Source organism: Tachysurus fulvidraco, chromosome 18, assembly GCF_022655615.1.
Source record: "Tachysurus fulvidraco isolate hzauxx_2018 chromosome 18, HZAU_PFXX_2.0, whole genome shotgun sequence".
Taxonomy (NCBI): Eukaryota; Metazoa; Chordata; class Actinopteri; order Siluriformes; family Bagridae; genus Tachysurus; species Tachysurus fulvidraco.
In genome coordinates this window covers 12,414,757-12,437,552 of record NC_062535.1, presented here as the reverse complement: position 1 = coordinate 12,437,552, position 22,796 = coordinate 12,414,757, and the positions used below count along the sequence as shown (strand labels likewise).

The following is a 22,796-nucleotide window of genomic DNA, read 5'->3' as shown; positions in this document are numbered from 1 at the left end:
CACGGATCAGCAGGGATCCCTGTGCCTAACACAGCAAGAAGAGCAGCATAAACAATCCGAATATAGTGCTAAGCTGTGAGTCATAAGGGCAGTGGACCTGTTTACTGGAGTGTGGGTGCAGTTAGGTAAAGACGATGAAAAACTCTTTTGGATGAGTAAACAGGTCAGGTCAGAGACACACCAAGGTGTAATGTGTATGTGACTTGTCTGTCTGGAATATCTCACACACACACACACACACACACACACACACACACACACACACACACACACACACACACACACACACACACAGAGTGACTAGTGCTTTGGTACAGTGGTTTTGTTGTGATATGAGCATCAAACCATTGCTATGAGCATCTTATAAGACTATAATGAATCAGCAAGTGATACAGTGACAGACTGTAGTCAGTTATCTCCTACACAGGAATAAACAAACTCGTATATATGAAATAACATCATAACTTATGAAGTTTACGTGTATACTATAGGCTAAACACAACAAAACAACCTTCCAAAATAAGCAGCCACGAAAATGGAAATAATGAGAAGGATATAAAGACAAGCTAAAAGAAGTTTTCGCTTTAATTATTGTGTAAATCATTCTTTGGGTAACAGCTCAGCAGAGCAAAATGTTATGCAATGTCTCCATCTAGTGGTCAAGATATTTAAAACACCTCAAAATTGTTGGCCGACCACGATTGTGCGCGGAGTTTAGAGTTCAAACTCTTGCAGAAATATAATATGCGTAATAATACGATTTTCTTATAGGTTTTGGGTTCTTTTCTTAGCCGTGTATCCTTAAATAACTATTTCGAGTAAGCGTATAATCAATACGGATGGCAAAGAAAACATTTATTTCGACGCGTTGAAACCCCGGAAATGTTTTTAGTGGCCCCGGATACCGGATAGACACACGTGGGTTTTCTGCGCCTTGTGTTTTTTTAATACTCGCGTTTTTTTTAAAGTCATGTTAAAGTCCAAAACGTTTGTTAAAAAAACCCGCTCGGGTGGCGTGTTAAAAATCGTACGTGAGCACTATCTGAGAGATGATATCTGGTGCGGAAGTGAAGTTTGCAGTGAGTGTAAAGATGAAGCTCCAGCACTGCAGTGTGATCCGTGTATAGAGAGCAACCTGTGTACATTTCCTCACTATCTCATCCCTGACACTAATGTAGTCCTGCATCAGGTACGTGTTCACACTCATGACCCATTTCATCCTGAACACAAATCCTAATTCTTCTGATATCAGCTTTAAACTTTTATCTCATCACGAACTCTAATATGAGACCTAAAATGAAATGAAACTCACTTTTGTTTGTTTTGTACGGAACATTTGATCCCCTGGTGAACTCTGTTTGTTTTGTTTTGTTTTGTTTTGTTTTGTGTGTTCAAAGTCAATCTGGATTTCTTTACAGCCTCTTTTAAGATGATTGGATTATTATAAGTGTAGAAACATCCTAAACTGCACCTTTTTAAGGGATGGTTTCTTGACCATGGGATGTGGTAGCTCAGGCTACTGATCGGAAGGTCATTGGTTCGAATCCCAGGTCCACCAATTTGGCCCTTAACCCTCAATTGCTCAGATGTATAAACTGAAAAAAAAAAACAACGTAAGTCAGTCTGGATAAGAGCGTCTGCTAAATGCTGTAAATGTAAGTGTAAATGTTGCCACTTGCAGTCCCTGAAGGATGAGGCATGAAGTATAGAATAAGAGTGTGTTATTTTCCTAAAAGTTTAGTGTAAAGTGATCCATTTCACACATGATGTTCAGGCGAGTCGTACTTGGTCGTCTTGATTTATTCCGATAATCGTTTTTGCACGAATGAGAGTTTAGAAGTAAGTGTGTACACGTCGTTCCGGGTTTCTTACGCAGTTCCTCTCTGTTTAATGCTGACAGATTGACATTCTGGAAGATCCCCTGATCAGGAACGTGATCATCCTGCAGACGGTTTTACAGGAGGTCAGACACAGGAGTGCTCCCGTGTACAAACGGATTAAAGATGCTATCCATGACAAGGAGAAACGTTTCTATACGTTCACAAACGAACATCACAGGTAACGAGGTTGTAATGGATAAAACCGATGATTAATCACATGATAAAATGAAATAGTTTTTGTTTACAAAGCTAACGTAAGCGTGATGCCGCACTGTTTAATCACAGGGAGACGTTTATCGAAAGGGAGCAGAGTGAGAGCGCCAACGACCGCAATGACCGAGCCATACGCGTGGCGGCTAAGTGGTACACAGAGCACCTGAGCAGATCGCAGAGCGGTGCAGAGCTGAAGGTGGTGCTGCTCACAAACGACCGCGCAAACAAGGAGAAAGCCGAGCAGGACGGCGTGATCGCTTACAGATGTACGTCAGTCTGAATGAACTCATGAGGCACACTGAGGATTAATTCATGCTTGGTGTTTATTTGATTTGAAGTCCCTCCTTAATAAGAATCTTCTGTGCAGGTGAGGAGTACATCAAAAGCCTGATTGGCAATCCAGAGCTGGTCGACAGACTGGCAAAGACCTCCGATGATCAAGTACGGACCAGATATTAGAGTATTTCTTGTTCAACTTGCTGAAATGTTTTGTATAACAGCGTTACTCAGCTGAATTATTGATTTAATTTGTCAGAATGAGATCAGTTGCAGTAAGCTGCTTTTTCCGGAGCATCTGCCTCTGTCCAAGATCCAGGCAGGTATCAAGAGCGGCGCCTTCCTGCAGGGCTCGTTCAGGGCAAACACAGACAACTACCTGGAGGCTACCGTCTTTATCCATGGAGAAGGAGATAAGACCACGGAGGTAGGAAAAAAGAAACAAGTTCCTCTAAATGTTTATTAGGGGTTTTTGTGGACACACGATACACCTAACGTTCAAGTGGGTGAGAATCTTGTGTAACTGTGAAATATGAACTCTGAGCTTAAGTTAGCTACGGACTGTGGGAAATTGAGCTAGTTATCACAAAGAGGTTGTTATATAGATGAAGTGACCATCAAACAAAAAAGTAAAAACACAAATGTTGGAAAAAATAGAAATATCTACTAGTCACCTAAGATTATTTTTGGGGGGATTTAGATGTCGTCGTTTATTTATTTGCATTAGTACAATTTCAGCTCTTATTATTTTGCATGGCACTGACTTTATGCCATAAAGGGGTGTGTGTGTGTGTGTGTGTGTGTGTGTGTGTGTGTGTGTGTGTGTGTGTGTGTGTGTGTGTGTTTATCAGGTTCTCCTCCAGGGCCTGCAAAACCTGAATCGAGCCGTGCACCAGGATGTTGTAGCCGTGGAGCTCTTCCCCAAAGAGAGCTGGGTCACTCCTTCTTCTGTGGTGCTGCAGGACGATCGGCAGAACGATGAAGACACAGAGGAAGAGGAGGCAGAGAAGAAGGTGACTACAGCAGTGTTGGATATCGTATGTATTTTTTACGTGTGAACTAAACTGATGTTCTGAGTCTTTCTAATGAGCTACTCGTTGACTGTTCTGGACTCAGTTGGAGAGCCCTGTACTGGATACCACTCTGCTAAAGCCCACTGGCCGTGTGGTGGGGATTATCAAGAGGAACTGGCGGCCCTTCTGCGGGATGCTCAACCCGTCTCAAATCAAAGAGGTGCGTTAGTTTGGCTTGGCATGCAGTGCATGTTATGATCATGAAAGATATTACCTACTATAGTTAACTTAACAAGTTTTTTACACTCACTCACAAATCCGTTATAAATCAGTGAAGAATATACTGTAGCTATTGTGAAAATGATCAGCGTTGCTGCCAGCTTTGATCTGGTAGAAAACTCTTAGGTAAATTGAATAACCTGTAATATACCTTCAGTAGTTCTACGTAGGAAATACAGAACCTATTTGAGATTGATATGGTTGTAATACTCAAACCTATAATGTGTTTTGTTTCTCCGACGTAATCCACAGGCCACCAGACATCTGTTCACCCCAGCAGACAGACGAATCCCACGCATCCGCATCGAGACACGTCAGGCCTCCTCGCTGGTGGGCCAGAGGATCATAGTGGCCATAGACGGCTGGCCGAGGAATTCCAGATATCCCAATGTGAGTATCATGTCAGGTCTGGGACTGCATCAGGGATGTTTATTAAACAACATTTGCATCCAAGTACATACTACTCTTCTAAGTTGAAGTGACACAATAGTCTTTTTTTTTTTCTTCAATGACGTGAAAGTATAAGTGACGTGATAAGTAAGTAAGGTGACCCATACTCAGGATTCGTTCTCTGCATTTAACCCACCGAACGTGCACACACACAGCAGTGAACACACACACCGTGAACACACAGTGGGCAATGAGCCCGGAGCAGTGGGCAGCCATTGATGCTGTGGCGTCCGGGGAGCAGTCCGGGGGTTCGGTGCCTTGCTCAAGGGCACCTCAGTCGTGGTATTGCCGGCCCGAGACTCGAACCCACAACCTTAGGGTTAGGAGTCAAACTCTCTAACATTAGGCCTCGACTTCTGATTTTGACTTTCTCAGGGTCACTTTGTGAGGAACCTCGGAGGGGCGGGTGATAAGGAAACGGAGACTGAGGTCCTGCTTTTAGAGCATGATGTTCCTCACCAGCCTTTCTCACAGGCCGTGCTCAGCTTCTTACCCAAAATGCCCTGGAGTATCACAGAAGAGGTAAAACACCACCACAACACCACCACATCTTGTAATTAGCACACTATTTTTCATTCGTCCCTTCAGCCATAGTTCTGTGTGTTACTTTATTAAAAATGTTGCTTCCTCTCAGGATCTGAAAGTGAGAGCGGACCTGAGGCACCTGTGTGTGTGTAGTGTCGACCCTCCCGGCTGTACAGACATCGATGATGCTTTACACTGTCGTGATCTGGACAACGGAAACCTGGAGGTGTGTGTGTGTGTGTGTGTGTGTGTGTAAGAGAGGAAGAAAGAGAGAGAGAGAGATTCTAAAAGATTTTAGAAATTCTCAAGGACACTTTCAGATTCAGATTCATGGTGATGATGTAATTTCCTCAGGTTTGAATGCAATGTGAGCTCTCAAAGCATTTCCAGGTAAAATATTCCTTACATCCTGACCGTGGGTTCTTATTGCCTCAGGTCGGTGTCCATATTGCAGATGTGAGCCACTTTATTCGCCCAGGAAATGCGTTAGATCAGGAAGCAGCCAGCAGAGGCACCACAGTCTATCTCTGCGGAAAGGTAAACACATACCATGCAGAAATGCGGCACGTCGCGGGATATAATTGTGCGTCATGGCGTCTAACGTATTTTTCCACAGAGGATCGATATGGTTCCAGAGCTTCTGAGCTCTAATCTCTGCTCTCTGCGCTCCAACGTGGAAAGGTACCTTAAGCCTCCTTTACTTGACACTTGACTCCATAAGCGCACATTCAGTCATTCACAGCGGATCCAATCATAAATCCTGATTTTAGCATTTCTGTCCCTGCAGGTTAGCATTTTCATGTATTTGGGAGATGAACCACAATGCCGAAATCATAAACACCCGCTTCACCAAGAGCGTCATCAATTCCAAGGTTGGCACTGATTTAAAACGACTAGTCAGTAAGGTAGCAGGTGCTAAAGAGTCATAATATTTTAGCTTTGTGCCTATGTTCAGGAAAACTGCGTAAACATTCGGGTACTCGGGTAATATCAGATATTAACAGAATTGTCACGTCATCTCAGGCATCTCTGACATACGCTGAAGCTCAGATGCGAATCGATGACTCCAATATGAACGATGACGTCACTAAGAGCCTCAGAGGTCTGAACACGCTGGCCAGGATCTTAAAGGCCAGACGAATCGAAAAAGGGTAACAACAACAACAACAACAATAATAATAATAATAATAATTCTAAAGCAATTTGACCAAAATTTTCATTGCAAGTGTATGGAAATAAAATAGCTTTTTTTGTATTGTGTCCCCTATTGATTTATTGATAAAGTGCAAAGATTTGATGGAATAATTAGATTTTTGGGCAGATTTTGAACTAGGAATCCCAAAAGCACGTCTTGTATATGAGATGATTGATGTCGTCGCAGGGCCCTGACGCTGTCCTCCCCTGAGGTGCGTTTTCACATCGACAGCGAGACTCATGACCCTATAGACCTCCAGACCAAGGAGCTAAAGTGAGTCCAGGATTTAGTAGCTTAATCAAAACAAACGTTTCACCACAATTTCAAATGCTGTGTGTCGAACGTTTTTTTAAACCTTTTTTTCAGAGACACTAACTCCATGGTGGAGGAGTTTATGTTGCTGGCGAACATCTCTGTGGCTCAGAAGATCTACGAGGAGTTCCCCGAGTGCGCTCTGCTCCGGAAACACCCCGCACCTCCTCCGTCCAACTACGACATCCTTGTCAAGGCTGCCAAGTCAAAAGTAGGTGCTAAATTTCCCTGTCTTTGTCTCTTCTGTATTCAGATTTCATATCCATGTTTATTATACAACATGGTCGAATTCTTTGTTCTGATTGGTCAGAAGGTCAGAAGGTGATTCATTGTCTGTAGCAGCAGCAGCTCTGACAGTAACTCTGGAAGCAAGAAAAATCACAGCTCGTCGTAATTTGCTGTCGTTTCTATAGTAACAAATTTCACTTGGCAGATAAATGGATTGTAGTGATTATGGATCGTGGAGACATTTATTTAGCTTCCAGGGTCGCAGCTTTGTTAAACCCAGAGGTTATGTTTTTATGTTTGTTCAATAATCTTATGACAAGCCACTGCGCTGTTATTGATGGTTATAACATGTACCACTACTATATATATATATATATATATATATATATATATATATATATATATATATATATATATATATATATATATATATATTACAATTTCTCCTACTTTTAAAAGAGTTTATTTTTTTTTGTTTTAATGTTTAATAAACATTAGGTCATTTTGTGGTAACGGATCACACAATCCTAACGTGTTTTTTTTTCTTAACCGATTTTTGTTGTTTGTGATAATAAAGGTTAAACGTTCTGTTGTTTCCTGACATTTTAAAAAGAATTGTGTGCAAACTTTTGCACTTAACTCCTCCTCAGGATCTTGTGATCCGGACGGATTCAGCCAAGGCTCTGGCAGATTCTCTAAACGAGGCGACTCTGGAGACTTTCTCCTACTTCAACACGCTGATGCGTATCCTGGCTACACGCTGCATGATGCAGGCTGTATACTTCTGCTCGGGGATGGACAGCGACTTCCACCATTACGGCCTGGCTTCACCCATCTACACGCACTTCACCTCGCCCATCAGGAGGTGATCCTACAGCGAGCCTCGTTTATACGCTAAAGAAAACTTGTAAAATGCCCACAAACACCTCTTGTTGTTTTGTGTGTCATAATTATTACATATCTTAAATAACACTTTTTAATATATTTCATTGTAGCTCAAAGGAGTTTAACTATGAAACTATTTCGTTATTAAGAATATTTAATTAATTCATTATTAAATAAATACGTAGGGATTGTTACACACAGAAGCTGTGCTTCTGAAAATGTAATGTATATTAAATCTCCTGAAGGGGGCCAATACTTATGGAGCGGATGGAAATTTAAGAGGGGGGGGGGGGGCGATAAACAATTTAGCTTCAGTAAAAGTATTTGGAATATTGCACTTTAAAAAAAACAAAAACATAAAGGTCCAAGAGTGTTGTGTTTTGTTGTTGTTTATGTAGATACTCTGACATCATAGTGCATCGGCTGCTGGCTGTGTCCATCCACGCTGACAGCACCTACCCCCAACTCATGGACAAACACAAGCAGTCTGCTCTGTGCAACAACCTCAACTACAGACACAAGATGGCGCAGTACGCTCAGAGAGCCTCGGTGGCCTTCCACACGCAGGTTCGGCACAGCAACACGTTCTCAGTCCGTATCCCGGACGCTTCCTCTTTTCACTGTCCGATCTATAAATCACACGCTACAACATTTTTGCCCGACAGCTCTTCTTCAAGAGCAAAGGCATCCTGAACGAAGAAGGTTTCATTCTATTTGTGAGGAAGAACGCCATCATCATCCTCATCCCGAAGTTCGGCCTAGAGGGCACGGTGTTCTTCGAGAACAAGGACAAACCGGGACCACGGCTCAGCTTCGACTCCGAGGTTCTCGCTAAGCTTTGTAACTAGTACACAACATTGATGGTCCTGATGATGACTGATGAGTGAGAATTAGGAGGAGAATGAGAATCCCCCAGTCGCTACAGTCTGAATACAAATTTTTTAAGGAATAATTCAGGCTAAACGAATCCAATCAGCCAGTGTATCTGCTTTAGTTTAGCCCTGGAGGCTAACGTTGCTAATAATTTAAGATATATTAAAAATATTTCTAGCAAACCAGTTTCTCATTATCATTCCTTTCTCAGCTTTTTTTAAAACTCACTATTAAACTTTCCCATGTCGACGATCTGTATTAACCAAGAATGTTGAATTTAATCACTTCCTCCCACTTATTTGTATAAGTGCCTTGGCTACAGATTCGGCTAAATACCAAAATCTGTGATGGTTTTAATCAGTCAGCTCATTTCTGAATGTCTGCTTTCCTGGATGAGCTTCATCACTGAAATCAATTCGTACATAATACCTTTATTTTGTTATTCCTTTTCAGGGCCCCTCCTTGACCGTGGAGGATCTGCACACCTTCCACATATTCGACAGGGTCAAAGTGACCATCAGACTGGACGCCTCAAACCTCCAGCACCAGAAGATCAGGATGGCTCTGTTAGAGCCGGTGGTGAGTCGAGTCATCGTGTCGTTCTGTCAGATACTTTACAACCCGAAGGACTGAGATGAATCGCTGTCTCGGGTGATTCGGGATTGATTCACATCCTGGAACACCTTGAACTCTGCAGCCTGGTCATGCAAAATACATCATTAATTAGTAATAATAACTAATTAATGATCTGGATTTGTTAGTCTAGAATTATTAATACATTAAGAGAAAAGGATTAAATTGGACACAATCACAATCTTTATTTTGTTATAGAAATTTCCACAGTGCCATTTAACATATTTATTACAAAACATACACAGTTTCTAGTTTACATTATGAATGAAGTACAAACGAGGTCATTCATTCACCAGCCCCCTGACGTTAAGACAAAGAAGCGTAGCTCGTCTTATACCTCGTAAAAGCAACGTCGCTCATGTTGGTGACTCTTTGCTAAAATCTTGAATAAATATTTTTAAAGTCTTAAGTTTATTCGACATGCGAATATCAATATTGTGGACTCAAGAGGCTCAGGTACTCGATGCCAACTATATACATAAGAAGATCGGAGCGGAAAAGAAGAAAATATTTAAATATCTTTCAGTCGCTGTCAAATTATGCTTTTTAAATATATATATATATATATTAACCTTCTGACCAATCAGAACGGAGAATTTGGCAGCGCTGCGTTGTATTACTGATTTCCTTCATGTCTTACTTGATGGTTGTTTGAAGGTTATTAGAACCTTTGCACTTTTATTGATTTAAATCTATCCTGCCTGTTTTTGGTTTAAAAAAAAAAGATTTGAAAATATTCAGTATTTCAATGCATGAGAAATGTTCTTGTAAATAAATGAAGACAACGTTCAGAAGTTCCTGTGATATAAACAGGTTATTTGGACACGTGTTTGTATATTAAAAATCTCCGTCTCTTTCAGATCCCAGGCGTCAGCGTGCAGTTACCTGAGCCAGAACCCGAAGCAAAGAAACCCAAACTGGATCTCTGAAACCTGCGCGTTTTTTTTTTTTAAGAGATTGTGAAAACATTTTAAATCTCTGTAAATATTCTTTTGCTTGCTTTTGTCTAGGAGCCAGACTACAGAGATGTGGAGCTGTGTATGAACTGTAGGTCAGGTTCAACGAGTGTGTGACTGGACTTCTGGGTGTTACATTATTCTGGTTCTCTGAATGTCACAAGGTCACTGACCTTTGGTTCAGGAACAAATTAAAGTGACGGCAGAACGAGTATTGAGTTTTTTTAAACGACTCTTCCTGTGTTTTATGGTCAAGTTTGATCAGTCTCAGATTCAAAGGGATTAAAATAATTAACATGATAGAAGAAAACATTTTAGTGACTGTTTTTATTTGTACGATGGGAAAAAAATAATTCACCTACTACGAAAAGATTCATGAAATTTGCAGCTGATTTTTTACAGGCTTTGTATATTTTTACAAAAAAATAATTTTATACATGATTTTTACACACAATCCCCCCCCCACCCCCACCCCCCAAGGATTTCTGAGCAATCCTGCCTGTGTTGTTTGTAGCTCCTCACAACATTTTATTAAAAACTTAGATCCGTTTCCCAAATTCTAATCAAAATTCTACGCATTTTAAACACATTAACCCTGAACTAGATAAAGTCTGCTGAAGATGAATAAATAAAGGAAAACCTTTTGCCCCCTAAAGACAAAGGAATATTTAAATGATCAAATGGGACATAAAACATAGTATTTCTAGATGCATCAACACATGGCTGGCTGCTTCTTCTTCTATTTTCAGCCTTTCCAGTTAGGGATCTCCACAGCGAATCATCTGTTTCCACCTAACTCTATCCTCACACCAGTTACCTTCATGTCCTTATTGAACACATACATAAATCTCCTCTTTGGCCTTCCTCTTGACCTCTTACCTGGCAGCTCCATGTCCAACATCCTTCTACCAATATAACCATCTCCCTCCTCTCTACATGTCCAACCCATTCTCAATCTATCCTCTCTGACCTTGTCCCCAAAACAGACAACCTGAGACGTCCCTCTGACCTGCTCGTTCTTAATCCTGTCCTTCATCACTCCTAAAGTGAGCCTCAACATCCTCATCTCTGCCTCACATCTTTTCCTCATTGCTAGTCTCTAACCCATAAAGGGGTGCAGAGCTGCACTCACTACTGTCTTCTACACCTTTCCTTTGATTTCTACTGACACTCTTCTGACACACACACACAACACTAAACCCACATACACTCACCTCACCTCTTTCACAGACTGCGTGTGAACACACAGCTGTAAAAAAAAAAACAACAACATAAAATCACTGGCATTTTGCTCTTTATTGAGTTCCTGTTGGCTCGTCACCTTTTATATGATGCAGGTTCATATACAGAAGACAAGAAATCATTTCCTCAGAACTCCGTCTCAATTTCATATCAAAATCCTTTATTGCAATTGAGCAGAAACACAGGTTTAACGCTGCACGCAGCAACATCATCTACGCAGATTATTACTCGTATATGCTTCAGTGGTTCTGATCACACGTTCATAAATATCTAAGAGCATACAATAATGTACAAAAATTGCAAAAAAGGAAAAAAAAAAGTCCATATCAATTAAAAAAAATAAACCGATTAATGCAAGCACATTTATGTATTCATGAGTTCAGACACTTAAATAAGAGTTAGTGTATATATCCATCGATCACAATTTAAGTCAAGTTTTCTCAGTTCCTGACAGAACATCCATGAGGTAAATTTAACGTTCATTAACACCCTTTGTGTCTTGATGCTGAAGATAAAAGGCATCTGTGCAAGAATTGACTGTATAACAGCATGGTATTGAGTATAAAAGCACCATGTAAACGGTTCTTCTGAGCTTTCGGAGGAGGTGAAAGACGTGGAGTCCCTGATCGGTCCCTCGTGTTCAGTGGGATGACAAAAACAGCTGGAAAACACCACAGCTGCAATTAAACTGTGATAAGCCTTTAAAACATGTAAGGACTAAAACTAACTGTAACTATTGTAACAGAAATACTTGGAATTATCTGATCGGCCGATCGTGTGGCAGCGGAACAATACATGAAATCAAGGAGATACGGATCAAGAGCTTCGGAGAAGATTTCAGCTCATGCCACAGCTTAACTCACTGATCCTCACTGTGAAGCTCTTGCCGTATATAGACAAGCTTATGCACTGTAACAAACCGATTGGCCGAGGAGATAATTGCACGAACGCACGTGTACCTAATAAAGTGAACGGTGTGTGTGTGTGTGTGTGTATAATAAAAGGTATTATCAGTGAAACTAATCTCCGCTCGGTGAGTGTGTGTTACCTTCGACTTAGTGCGTTTAGAATGAACGAGTCCCTCCTCGGCCGTGTGTGTGTCCTGCGGCTCCTTGCTCTGGCTGTCTGTACCGACGCCGTCCATTAGGCTGGTGGTGCACGTGGAGTACGTGTTATAACCGCTGTCCACCTGAACACACAACACGAGGGACGGATCACGCTCGGGACAGAGGGGCGCAAAACCACACAGCACAGCCAATAAAGGAACAATCGGATTAAAACTTTCAGTGCACACGATTGGTGTCTTTTTTTTTTTGTTTTTTTTTGTGTGCACGAGAGCTATGACTCGAATGGATGAATAACGGACGTCATATTCAGTTGCCTCAGATATGAATATGTGGTAATAATGTATTCATTTAAATAGATTGTGTCACCTCCCAGAGATTTCAGGCCAAGTCAAATATGACTTCTATTATTCTTCAGCTACATTAGAGCTCCAGTACAAAACTGACGTTAAACACCGAACTTGGCCGATGGACTTTGCGTTAAGTAAAACATCGTGTGCGTTAATTTTATCCCCGAATTATCCCTTTAGTATCCTAATGGATAGCAATACATGGATTGGCACCCTTTCTACAGCTAGGGTGTTCAGGATTAAAGTGGGCTGAAAGATACGTGTTAGTGACACGTGGTAGTAATATATTTATACTTTAAAAATAATAATAAATGGTGGTCAACACTCGGGCTTGATGATGGACTCCTCCATCATGTGTTGAAGCAATGGCTGCATGTTGACAGACATTTTGAATCCATTCATTTTAGTATTAATAAAGGAATTCTCCAGAAGGTTTGAACCGTATCGCGTTTACGAGTCTCGTTAGTTTAGGGCACGCATACGGACCTGCATGCTAGCATCGTAGGGTGCCATGCTCCCCTCCGCCAGCAGTGACACGAACATGCGGGTGCTCTCCGTATTGGATGTGCTCCCTGTCCTCGAGCTGGTGAGTCGACAGAACTCCTCTCCACTTGCTGCCTCTTCTACCTCCACTTCTTCTTCTGGAAATGGGCGAGGAGAAGGCTGTCCCAGCTCGTCCTCGGTTGGCTTGCTCTGCTCCATCCTCTCCACTTCGGGGAGGGATTCCTGGCTCACGCCGTGCCCAGCCCGGACCCCGGGGGAGCAGGAGTCCAGTTCCATAACAGGTAAAGGCTCGCTGAGGAAGATGTCCTCCTTGTCCTGGAGGATGAAGGAGAATCTGCTGTTGTGAGGGTGAAGAGGTGATGAGCTACGAATGGGAGAACAGCCCTCCACATACGGGCTCTCACCACACCGGTTTACTGCCATGTTCTGGCTACGGGAAGAAAGACCGTCTGGAGACAGGAAGGACAATCGCTTCCTCTCACCTAGCAGTGGCAGAAAAAGTGCACAATATACACTTAATACAGAATACTTACAATGTTATGTTACATCACACACACACACACACACACACACACACACACACACACACACACACACACACCAAAATCTTATCTGGAAATAATTTACAGATCAGTTTTATGATTGTTCACCAGTTAAAAGCCTACATAAATCTCCATGCACATTTCACTGATGGACCCTGACAAAAGTTGTTTGCTAGATCTGAATTTTAAAGCCGTTCGACAATTGAATCGTGAACAGGATGTATTTTTGTACCTGACTGAGGCGTAACTGACTGCTGCAGTACGATAGGGGACACAGTGGGGGACTGAAACCGAGGAGACGACCGTTCCGGAAACATAGGACTGGTCACACTGCCGAGACTGTAAGCACGCCCTCGTTCCTGGATAGGACTGGAGGAGAACTGACCCTGCGACAGAGAGACGGAGGGAACACAAACACAATACACTGATTACAGCTACAGTACGAGAGATTACAACACATTACTGTCAAGGGGACATGAAAATGAGTTGGAGTCATGTTAGGCATGCATTTTATTATGCGAGTTCAAATCTACTAGTTTTCAAGTAGGCAAGAATATAAGTATGCAAATATGACCGTGTTCAAGGATTCTAGTAGACAAAGAAATGTCAAGTCTGCTAGTGTACGAGTACACATTTATGGTAGTGTTCAAGTCTATTAGTTCCCTAGTATGCAAGTGTTTGAGGCCCATCGTATGCAAGAGTTTACCTACACTAGCATGCAAGAGTAAAAGTACGCTAATAGTAAGCTTTGAAGCATGCAAATATGCTAGAGTTCATGGATGCTAGTGTGCAAAAGTTTGAGTTTGCAAGAGTTCCGTAGCACTGCACTGATGTATACTAGTGTTTGTTTGTCAATTCTGTAAGAGTTCAAGTACCCTAGTAGGTAGATGTGCATGGTGCATGAGATCCTACAGTGGTTGTGTGTACTTATGTCCAGCACTCACAGATGAAGGAGTTGTGGCTGTGACCCCACACTTCATGGGTGACACGATGACTGAAGACATCATCTCTCTGCTCCCACCATGTGCCTCTCTCTCTGGGCTGGGAGGGCTGGACGAATCCGAGCCGCTCGCATGGCCGTCCAGGAAAAGCTTCCGCCTCAGTGAAGAGGAGCTGAGGCTCTCCTGCACCTGCTCCGAGACGTCGTCCGTCCTGCAGTAATCGCCTGAGAGGGTTTAACACACACACACAGCCAAGTATAAGGATGCGTGTCCAACCTTGCATATACACACTAACCAGCAGAGATACATTCCAGTGACATCAGCTAAACCGTTTAATTAGTTCGCAAACGCATCTAATTCTGCAGATCCAGTTGAACAGCTTCAGAAAAGTGTCATCTCTGTGACTTTGATTATAGATGTTGGTGTCAGATGGTCGGGTTTGAGTTTTTCAGAAGTTCGGATCTCCTGGGTTTTGTTATAGATGGAGAAGCTACGACAAGGATCATGAGCACAGAGATGCTTTTCTGCTCACCGTGGTTGTAAAGAGTGATTGGGTTACGATCTGGTATGATGTCAACAATAACTCAGAATTTTCACCTGTATCTACAAGTTGTTTGATTGCATTGTGCTGCTATTACATGATTGGATAACTGTGAAGGTGTTAATAACAAAGGACATGGCAGCTATACATATCATTGCTCATGTCGGAAGCTAAAAATGAAGCAAGTCACACCTACAAAGAGAAACAAGAGACCTACCAGTGAGCGACATCCGTAAAACGCTGCAAAATTGAAAGAGTAATTTTCAGTTCTGGGAAAAGTGAGGAACCTTTTACCTAATACTTTTTCAATATTGAAGTCCACGGGTAAAGACAGAACTGTCTGACAGGTCGCTGTAATTCACAGAGGAAAAAGAAGAGTTTATTCAAAGTCACATAAAACATTAAACCTTAATGTGTAATAACAAAATAGCTTGAAACGTGAAACACAAACCATGGATTTTCTTTGCTGGTGGATTTTCCTCTGTTATGAGCGGCGAAGACAAACCTGGAACTAAACAGACAAAATGTCTAAATTAACTAAGTCACGTCACGTGTCACCGACACGTGTGTTGTACACTGCGGAAAATGAAAATGTAAAGGTTCTTAGGACATAAACCGTTATCGATCACGTGACCTGACTTACTTTTCTCGTGGCTCAGCATTGCTGACTGTTTAGTCGCCGGCGGTCCCCATGGCGATGGAACTATAGCACTTTTAGTAAAAAACTAATAGACAAAGGCATTACATCAATACATCGTTCATCTCGAAAAAATTTTTTAACAATGCACAAAATGTTTGAATTTGATTTTTTAAAAATCAACATTACAGAGCAATGAAACGTGTATTTTTTAAATGCTCATTCTGTAAGTCTCATCAACTTACGACAAATATCACTTCGATCTTCTAATCTTACATAAACACCCTGAATCGGTTCAAATAGCGAAGTGATAAATGTGAAACGTTAGCTCGATATACGAGTAATGAAACTTTACTTACTTGTTCGATCGCATTCTGACGCTTTTGCTCGATTTCCGCGTCCGTCCTTAGTGGCAGAAAAAAAAAAAAACGAGCAGAATAAAGCTGTTATGAGCAGTGAAATTAACACTCATTATAGACCTCACTTCTGCATGCAGCATGTTTCACCTGTTCTGGCTCATAAATAAAGCCTGGCGGTGAATATCCTCAGGGTCTATGTGCACCGGGAGGAGGTTTGCCATTTCGTCGATGGACCATTTGAACTTTGCTGGTGTCTGGAAATCATAAATTCTTATCAATTTCCTTCAAGCTGTGTGAGAATATATTAATATTGTACAATGCAGACTACTTTTTAAAAAAAAAATGTAATTAGTCGAGGTAAAAATAATTTATGCAAATTAAAATCAAGAGAAAATCCTTGTCGCCATGGAAACAAAATACACCACTTTGCTTCCTAGTATACAATAGATAGCCATCATGGTCAGATGGTCCAGGATTATAATTCTTAAGGCAGATTTGTGCTGAAAATATGTTGTTGTGTGTATTTACTGTCCACATTATATACATTGTCCTGTCACACACAGAGACAGACACACAGTGGGTGCTGAAAGTATTTAAACTCTTTATGCAGTACTTAGTTGAGGCAACTTTGGCAGCAATTATGGCCTCGAGTCTGTTTGGGTCTATTGCAACAAGCTTTGTACACCTGGACTGGGGGATTTTCTGCCATTCAGCTTTTCTAATCCTCTCAAGATCGTTCAGATCAGGTGGGGACTGTTGAATACTTATGTACATATGATATTTCAGTTTTGTTTAGTTTTTTTTTTAAATAAATGTAAAGACATTATTACTTTGTCATTATGGGTTACTGAATGTAGAGGGGAAAAATTATTTGAGCAATTGTATTATCATGCAGCAATATATTATATATAATTTAAAAAGGTAACTGCACACGCACGCACACACACACAGAGACCTCAGAGAACATGCCACCCTGTGTATTTTTGTCCCAAGTATACATTACCCTGTTATTTTTATTTTCCAGAATACATATTGTCCTGAATCTGAATTTTCCTGAGTATTTGTCCAAGTGCATCACCTTGTTTACTTATTTTCCAAAGTATAAATTCTCCTGTGTACTTTAGTCCTGTGTATATACTATCCTGTTCTGTAAATTATTTACATGTACATTATTTACTGTAGAGTGTCACCCAAATGAGGATGGGTTCCCTTCTGAGCCTGGTTCCTCTCAAGGTTTCTTCCTCATATCCTCTCAGGGAGTTTTTCCTTGCCGCCGTTGCCTCCGGCGAGATCGTTAGGGATGTATTCATTTATATATTTTTTTCTTCTTCTTATTATTATTATTATTATATATTTTTCTGTTTACATACTTCTGTAAAGCTGCTTTGAGACAACAAGAATTGTTAAAAGACTATTGTCATACAAATAAATTTAATAAAATTATTGTTCTCCTGAATAATTATTTCCCTTTGGAAGTTGAGTCCTTGGTATCTATTGCTCTAGATATATACTATCCTGTGTATTCTGTATGTATAGTATTTACTGTATATTATTGTATAACTCAGTGCTGGGGTATTGTGTGTTGCCCTCTTGGCCACGATAAAATAAAAATTTTTGTGGGCATGTGGTAATCTAGTGTTAAGGGGTCGGGCTACCGATCGGAAGGTTGAGAGTTCGAATCCCAGGTCAAGCTTGGTGTCTACTGTTGGGCCCATGAGCAAGGCCCTTAAAGTTTTATAAAATGAGATAATGTAAGTGGATAAAAGGTGTCTACTAAATGCTGTAAATGTTCACATGTAAACAGAGAGATGGCAGTAAAACCCCAGTCCTTGGTAACTTGTGTCCATGGGGTTGCATAAAAAATGCACAAGATACATTATCAAGAGAGTTTAAGAAGACTGAAGCCTTTATGAGGAGGAGTAGCTACAGAAATGATTTAGATGTGCATATATATACATGTTTAAAGGTTACACACCACTGAAGATGTCCGAGAGCACCTGAACACAGAAGGACTGGGCACAAGAGACTCATGTAGTCGGTGGTAATCTGTGGGACTCTCAAACGGGTTGAGGATGGCGGGTCTCCCAGGGGTTTCTGGTGTTATTTGGATCTCAGCTACATCTCCCATCCTTCCTCTGTGCTGATATTAGAGACTATAACGCAGGGAAAGGTCATGAAGCTAAGCTAGGTCATAAAACTAAAGCTAACACAGAGCTGTTAATCAGTTAACTCTAAATATACATGAATGTTAATCTTACCTCAGTGCTGGGTTTAACAAGTTAATCACCGTGTTACAGGACAAACTAAATCCCCATAGCTACACACACACACACACACCAACGAAAACTAGGCACCTTCAGTTTCCTCAGTGGTTCAAACATTTGATTTAATTTTCCCTCAACACTCACTAGCCAATCACAAGGCAGAAGGCTAGCACACCGGCCTATCAGAAAGACGCGTAGAAATATGACGTATGACTCACTTCCGTTCAAACATCTAGCTATATCGCATGTATTTATTTTAACATCAATATATAAACCTCCTGTCAATAAATATAAACATATAAATATATATTTATCTACACGTGAACTCGTTTTAAGTAACGTAAAGAGCAATTATTGACCGGAGAAAAGCCACAGACGGACGGATAGAAGGAGTGTTGTTAGGCTAAGCTAAGCTAGGCTAAGCTAGCGGTCATGGCTAGTGCTGCGAATACAAACATGAACGCTGTCCGGGAAACGATGGACGGTGAGTGTGCGAATTGTCACTAAAGTCATCGTTAAGTTGCAGAAAAAGAAGTGTATTATTTTGTATTATATCGTACTGAGTGTCGTTGAGGTGTATCCTGAAAAGCCAGCTAGCTATTAGCTCTATATATCTATTTTATTCCATGCTCTAATAAACAAATAAATGACAAATAATAATAAATTAACGACGTTATCGTTTTTTAAAGTGACTCTTTATCGTCATGTTATGCAAACAAATACAAAAAAATGGACTACTAAAATATAATTATTCTTTTTATGAATATTCATGACATGCAAATTGGACACGCCCCCCAACCCTGGTATATTTAAGTGTTTTTTTTTGTTTGTTTTTTTGATTGATCACGTGATTTGGTAACTAAAGTGACCATGCATTCAGTTTAACGTGTCTGGTGTGGAATGGCCCTGATCTGATCCCCTCAGAAAGTGGTCTATGTAAGTTTTTCTCCATGTGCTTGTCTGTGACACGCTCACACCCATTCACACCTGTATTTAGAGCGAAACAGATGTCATACCAGGTGTGAATGGGGGATGTTCTCTGTGATTATACCACGTCGCTGTTCTCGATACTGATGGGTTTAAAAGGTGCTGATTAAGTTTCTGTAACTGCAGCTTTGACAGTATGTCCGGTCGTTATCCAAATCACAGGTTTATATTTACATTACGTTATATTTTTATCTCATTCTATACAACTGAGCAATTGAGGGTTAAGGCCCTTGCTCATTGGCTCAGCAGTGGCAGCGGGATTTGAGCTCACAACCTCCCGGTCAGTAGTCCAACACCTTAAACACTAGGCTACCACAGCTCATTCCGATATGTCATTGTATGGTGGAAGCTGCACATAATCTAATTTACATATTATACATTATCTAATTTACTTACTTAGATTATACATAATATAATTTTCATTGTTGTACTTTATAATCATTAACTGATTATAAAAGCAATTAATAGAGTTTTTTTTTTTTAATATTTGATTTATTTTTATTTTTTTGGCTCCAGTCTAGCATTCGGGTTAAACAAGATACAGAATTTATTTGCGTTAACTACAGAACCTGCTGGTATTGGAAAAATAATAAATTCTGGAGCGGTCACAGGAACATGCAACAAACACAAAGATTGTGATTATATTCCTATAAAAGCACACTCCGTTGTGTTTATTCCTCATGTGGATGTACATGTAGTGACTTCACTTATCACGTTCTCTAGCAATGGGGGTTGTTGAAATAATATAAAATACAGTTTTACACACTAATTAACAGGTGAGAAAACCTTTTTGAAAAAAAAAATCATCAGGTTGTCATGCTGTTGTTCGTCAGTTTGTTGTTTTTTCCTCTCAGATCTGTACTCTGTGTGTTTTTCAGTTCTCTTGGAGATCTCGAGACTCCTCAACACTGGACTCGACATGGAGTCGTTGTCCATCTGCGTGCGGCTATGTGAGCAGGGCATCAACCCAGAAGCTCTTTCCTCTGTTATAAAAGAGCTACGCAAAGCCACAGACACACTCAAGGTAACTAAAATATATTTAGGTAACTACTTCATTCAAACAAGTGATTAGAAATAAAAAAAAAAATACATTGTTATGGGTAGATTTTGAAAAAGGCCAGTTTACCTCAGAACCTTTTCTAAAGTGACCTGAACACTGACTGCACACCAGACCTCATCACCCAACATCAGTACCCGATCTCACTAATGGTCTCCATAGCGACGCTCCAAAATCTTGACCTTCCCGGGATGTATGTTCTTATAACAGCAAAGGAGGAATAATTTTGGTTTAATCAAATGGTTTATTTTCATTTCAATGAGATAAAACAGTTTACCATGTTGTCTGAAGCCAGTATGCAAGTGTTTCTGGATATTGGGTTGTGTTCTAGTCTGAGACTGAACCTTATATGACGCGTCTGCTGTGAATTCAGGGTTGGTGTCATCATGTTTACACGCAACGTTGCATGTAAATACGTTGCAGGTTCATGTAAATTGCACTGCATGTGCTAAATGAACGATTTGCATAACAACAGCTGATATTTTTGCACTTGATAAAAAAAAAATTCTCTGAACTGCAAGTTTCATTAACGCGCAAAATGTTGTTTTTCATGTGAAAGCCAGAATTCCCTGCGGACGTTGTTAGGGAATGTTCCCTGCAAAAGTTTCCCATAGACTTTTGTGTAGTTTTTTTTCTTTTCATTCATTCATATTTTTTTATCAAGTGTTCAAACATTCAAACTTTTCAGGAGGAAAAGCAAAAATTAGGAGCAAAATACGTTTCCTTTTTTTTTCCTCTTTGTTTTTTTTTTTAATTTCTACTACTTTATTTCTTCTACTACTAGTGTATCGATTATAGTTTTATACAAATACATGATTCCTTACAGATGGACACGGCTACATTATCTTTGTCTTTCTTTCTGTTCCAGGCCTCTGACAACAGCACAAGCCAAGGATGAGGAGAAATGTCACTAAGCTCGATGTCTTTTAATACAAAAATTAAGAAGAAATTTCAACAATTCACCAAGAGACTGTACTATTTAATACAGCATATTTTTCCCTGTTTTTTTTCCCCTTCATTCAGCCTTGTTTTTCTTTCTCTTTGTAAAATGACCCTTTTGTCTGTGCACAATCAACTTTGTGTGCTTTCATAAAGCCAGTATTTTAAGTCAACAGTTTTTTTGAGATGTCCTCAGATTTCAGCAGTGTTTGTGTTTTGTCCACTAGATGGCGACATTATGCAGCTCTGAGTCATCCTATAGCTTCTAAGTCATCCTATATGATTATATCCAGGTCTGTGGTTGGACCTTATTGTTCCAAAAAACGGAGTTGATGTACATGTTTAGTTTGTGTTTCTGTTACACGTTCTAGAATGAAATGTTTGCAATAAACAACTCGCATACATATTTTTTTTTAGAATTTAGAAGCTTTTATTTCCGTTCTGCCAGAAAGGGTGACTGTACAATACATCCATCAGAGTACATTAACACATAAAAAGTGCAACAGTTAGGTCCAATGTTTTACCTTAACAGTGTTCCTTTACAAATAAAAGAACAAAATAACGTGTAGGTCAAAAAGTGACTACCATAAAAGACTTTAAAAGGTTTCATAAATATTAACATGAAAGAAAAGGTATTACATGAAAGAAAACATCATCGCTGTTCTTTTGGGCCACAGTTTCCAAACTACATTTTACTCTGTATTTCCCTGTTTTGCTGTAAACTGTACAATCTTGATCCACTAAAATCTAAATTCTGTTTTGTTTGTTATTTTATTTTTTTACACTTTTTCATGCAACAGGTTTTTTTTTTCTTACATATCATGAACTCGTAAGTCGTCTCTGCTCGTCCATTTCTCTTAAAACAGTCCGGTTCAATGCTTGCTTTAGCAGAAGCTGCTAATAGATCAGCATGAGAGAAAACTTGTAGCCAGTGCCGGCTTCATTAGCGTCCAGCAGGGCTGGAGTTGTGCGAGGTGCTTGTGTCCTTGGCTCCTGCAGACAGAAGGTCCCCCATGGCGATGGAGAACTCATTTAGCTGATGCGTCTTTAATCGCCTTGGCCGTATGGAGACATGGCCTCTCTATTCAGAGAGAGAGCTCTCCTGGAGTACGTCCTCTGATTAAATGTGATGATTTAATTACGGCGAGCGTAAGCCAAGCATTCGTCACTGTAGTGCTTTGTTTATGGAGTTAACGTATGGGATGGCTTTATGAACCAGCAGTGCGAGTGGCTTGTTAGTATGAAGTAGCTTCCTGGCATGAAGCATTTTGTCGTGCATTACAGGCATTGAATTTGAGTCTGTTTGCTAATCCGAAGAAAGCGTTTCATTTACGGCTTGTTTTTATAAAGTATTAGCACACAGTGCACAAATTATTTGATTGTAGACCAGGTTCTTAAGCCAGAACCTTAGAATTCACTGGATTATCTGATACGTTTCAACAATAAATAGAAAGAACTAGTTCTATTTCTATTTCTTCCTCACCACCATCACCTCTGTTTTTCTCATTTAAACACTCTCTCACTCTCACACATTTTCTACCGCTTATCCGAACTTCTCGGGTCACGGGGAGCCTGTGCCTATCACAGGCGTCATCGGGCATCAAGGCAGGATACACCCTGGACGGAGTGCCAACCAATCGCAGGGCACACA

General features: G+C 40.5%; 3 protein-coding genes across 3 annotated transcripts; 2 read left to right on the top strand and 1 right to left on the bottom strand.

Moving 5' to 3' along the window:
* Positions 1–706: 706 nt before the first annotated feature.
* Positions 707–9,930, top strand: dis3 (DIS3 exosome endoribonuclease and 3'-5' exoribonuclease). The gene is made up of 21 exons (XM_027179327.2): positions 707–1,189; positions 1,901–2,058; positions 2,166–2,359; positions 2,461–2,534; positions 2,629–2,796; positions 3,221–3,382; positions 3,486–3,602; positions 3,914–4,051; positions 4,487–4,633; positions 4,746–4,862; positions 5,072–5,173; positions 5,253–5,317; positions 5,424–5,508; positions 5,660–5,787; positions 6,018–6,104; positions 6,198–6,354; positions 7,022–7,236; positions 7,655–7,823; positions 7,922–8,080; positions 8,583–8,708; positions 9,623–9,930. The coding sequence occupies exons 1-21, from the start codon at positions 971–973 to the stop codon at positions 9,689–9,691; spliced, it is 2,856 nt and encodes a 951-aa protein (XP_027035128.1). The 5' UTR covers positions 707–970; the 3' UTR covers positions 9,692–9,930.
* A 1,169-nt stretch (positions 9,931–11,099) lies between these two features.
* bora (bora aurora kinase A activator) lies at positions 11,100–18,364 on the bottom strand. Its single transcript, XM_027179325.2, has 12 exons — positions 18,157–18,364; positions 17,874–18,051; positions 16,046–16,152; positions 15,899–15,944; positions 15,546–15,627; positions 15,354–15,413; positions 15,197–15,253; positions 14,365–14,585; positions 13,653–13,806; positions 12,861–13,360; positions 12,009–12,149; positions 11,100–11,621 (listed from the first exon to the last, which is right to left on the bottom strand). The coding sequence occupies exons 2-12, from the start codon at positions 18,024–18,026 to the stop codon at positions 11,601–11,603; spliced, it is 1,542 nt and encodes a 513-aa protein (XP_027035126.1). The 5' UTR covers positions 18,027–18,051; positions 18,157–18,364; the 3' UTR covers positions 11,100–11,600.
* A 28-nt stretch (positions 18,365–18,392) lies between these two features.
* On the top strand, positions 18,393–21,551 carry mzt1 (mitotic spindle organizing protein 1). Its single transcript, XM_027179326.2, has 3 exons — positions 18,393–18,646; positions 20,028–20,173; positions 21,075–21,551. The coding sequence occupies exons 1-3, from the start codon at positions 18,595–18,597 to the stop codon at positions 21,102–21,104; spliced, it is 228 nt and encodes a 75-aa protein (XP_027035127.1). The 5' UTR covers positions 18,393–18,594; the 3' UTR covers positions 21,105–21,551.
* The last annotated feature ends 1,245 nt before the right edge of the window (positions 21,552–22,796 follow it).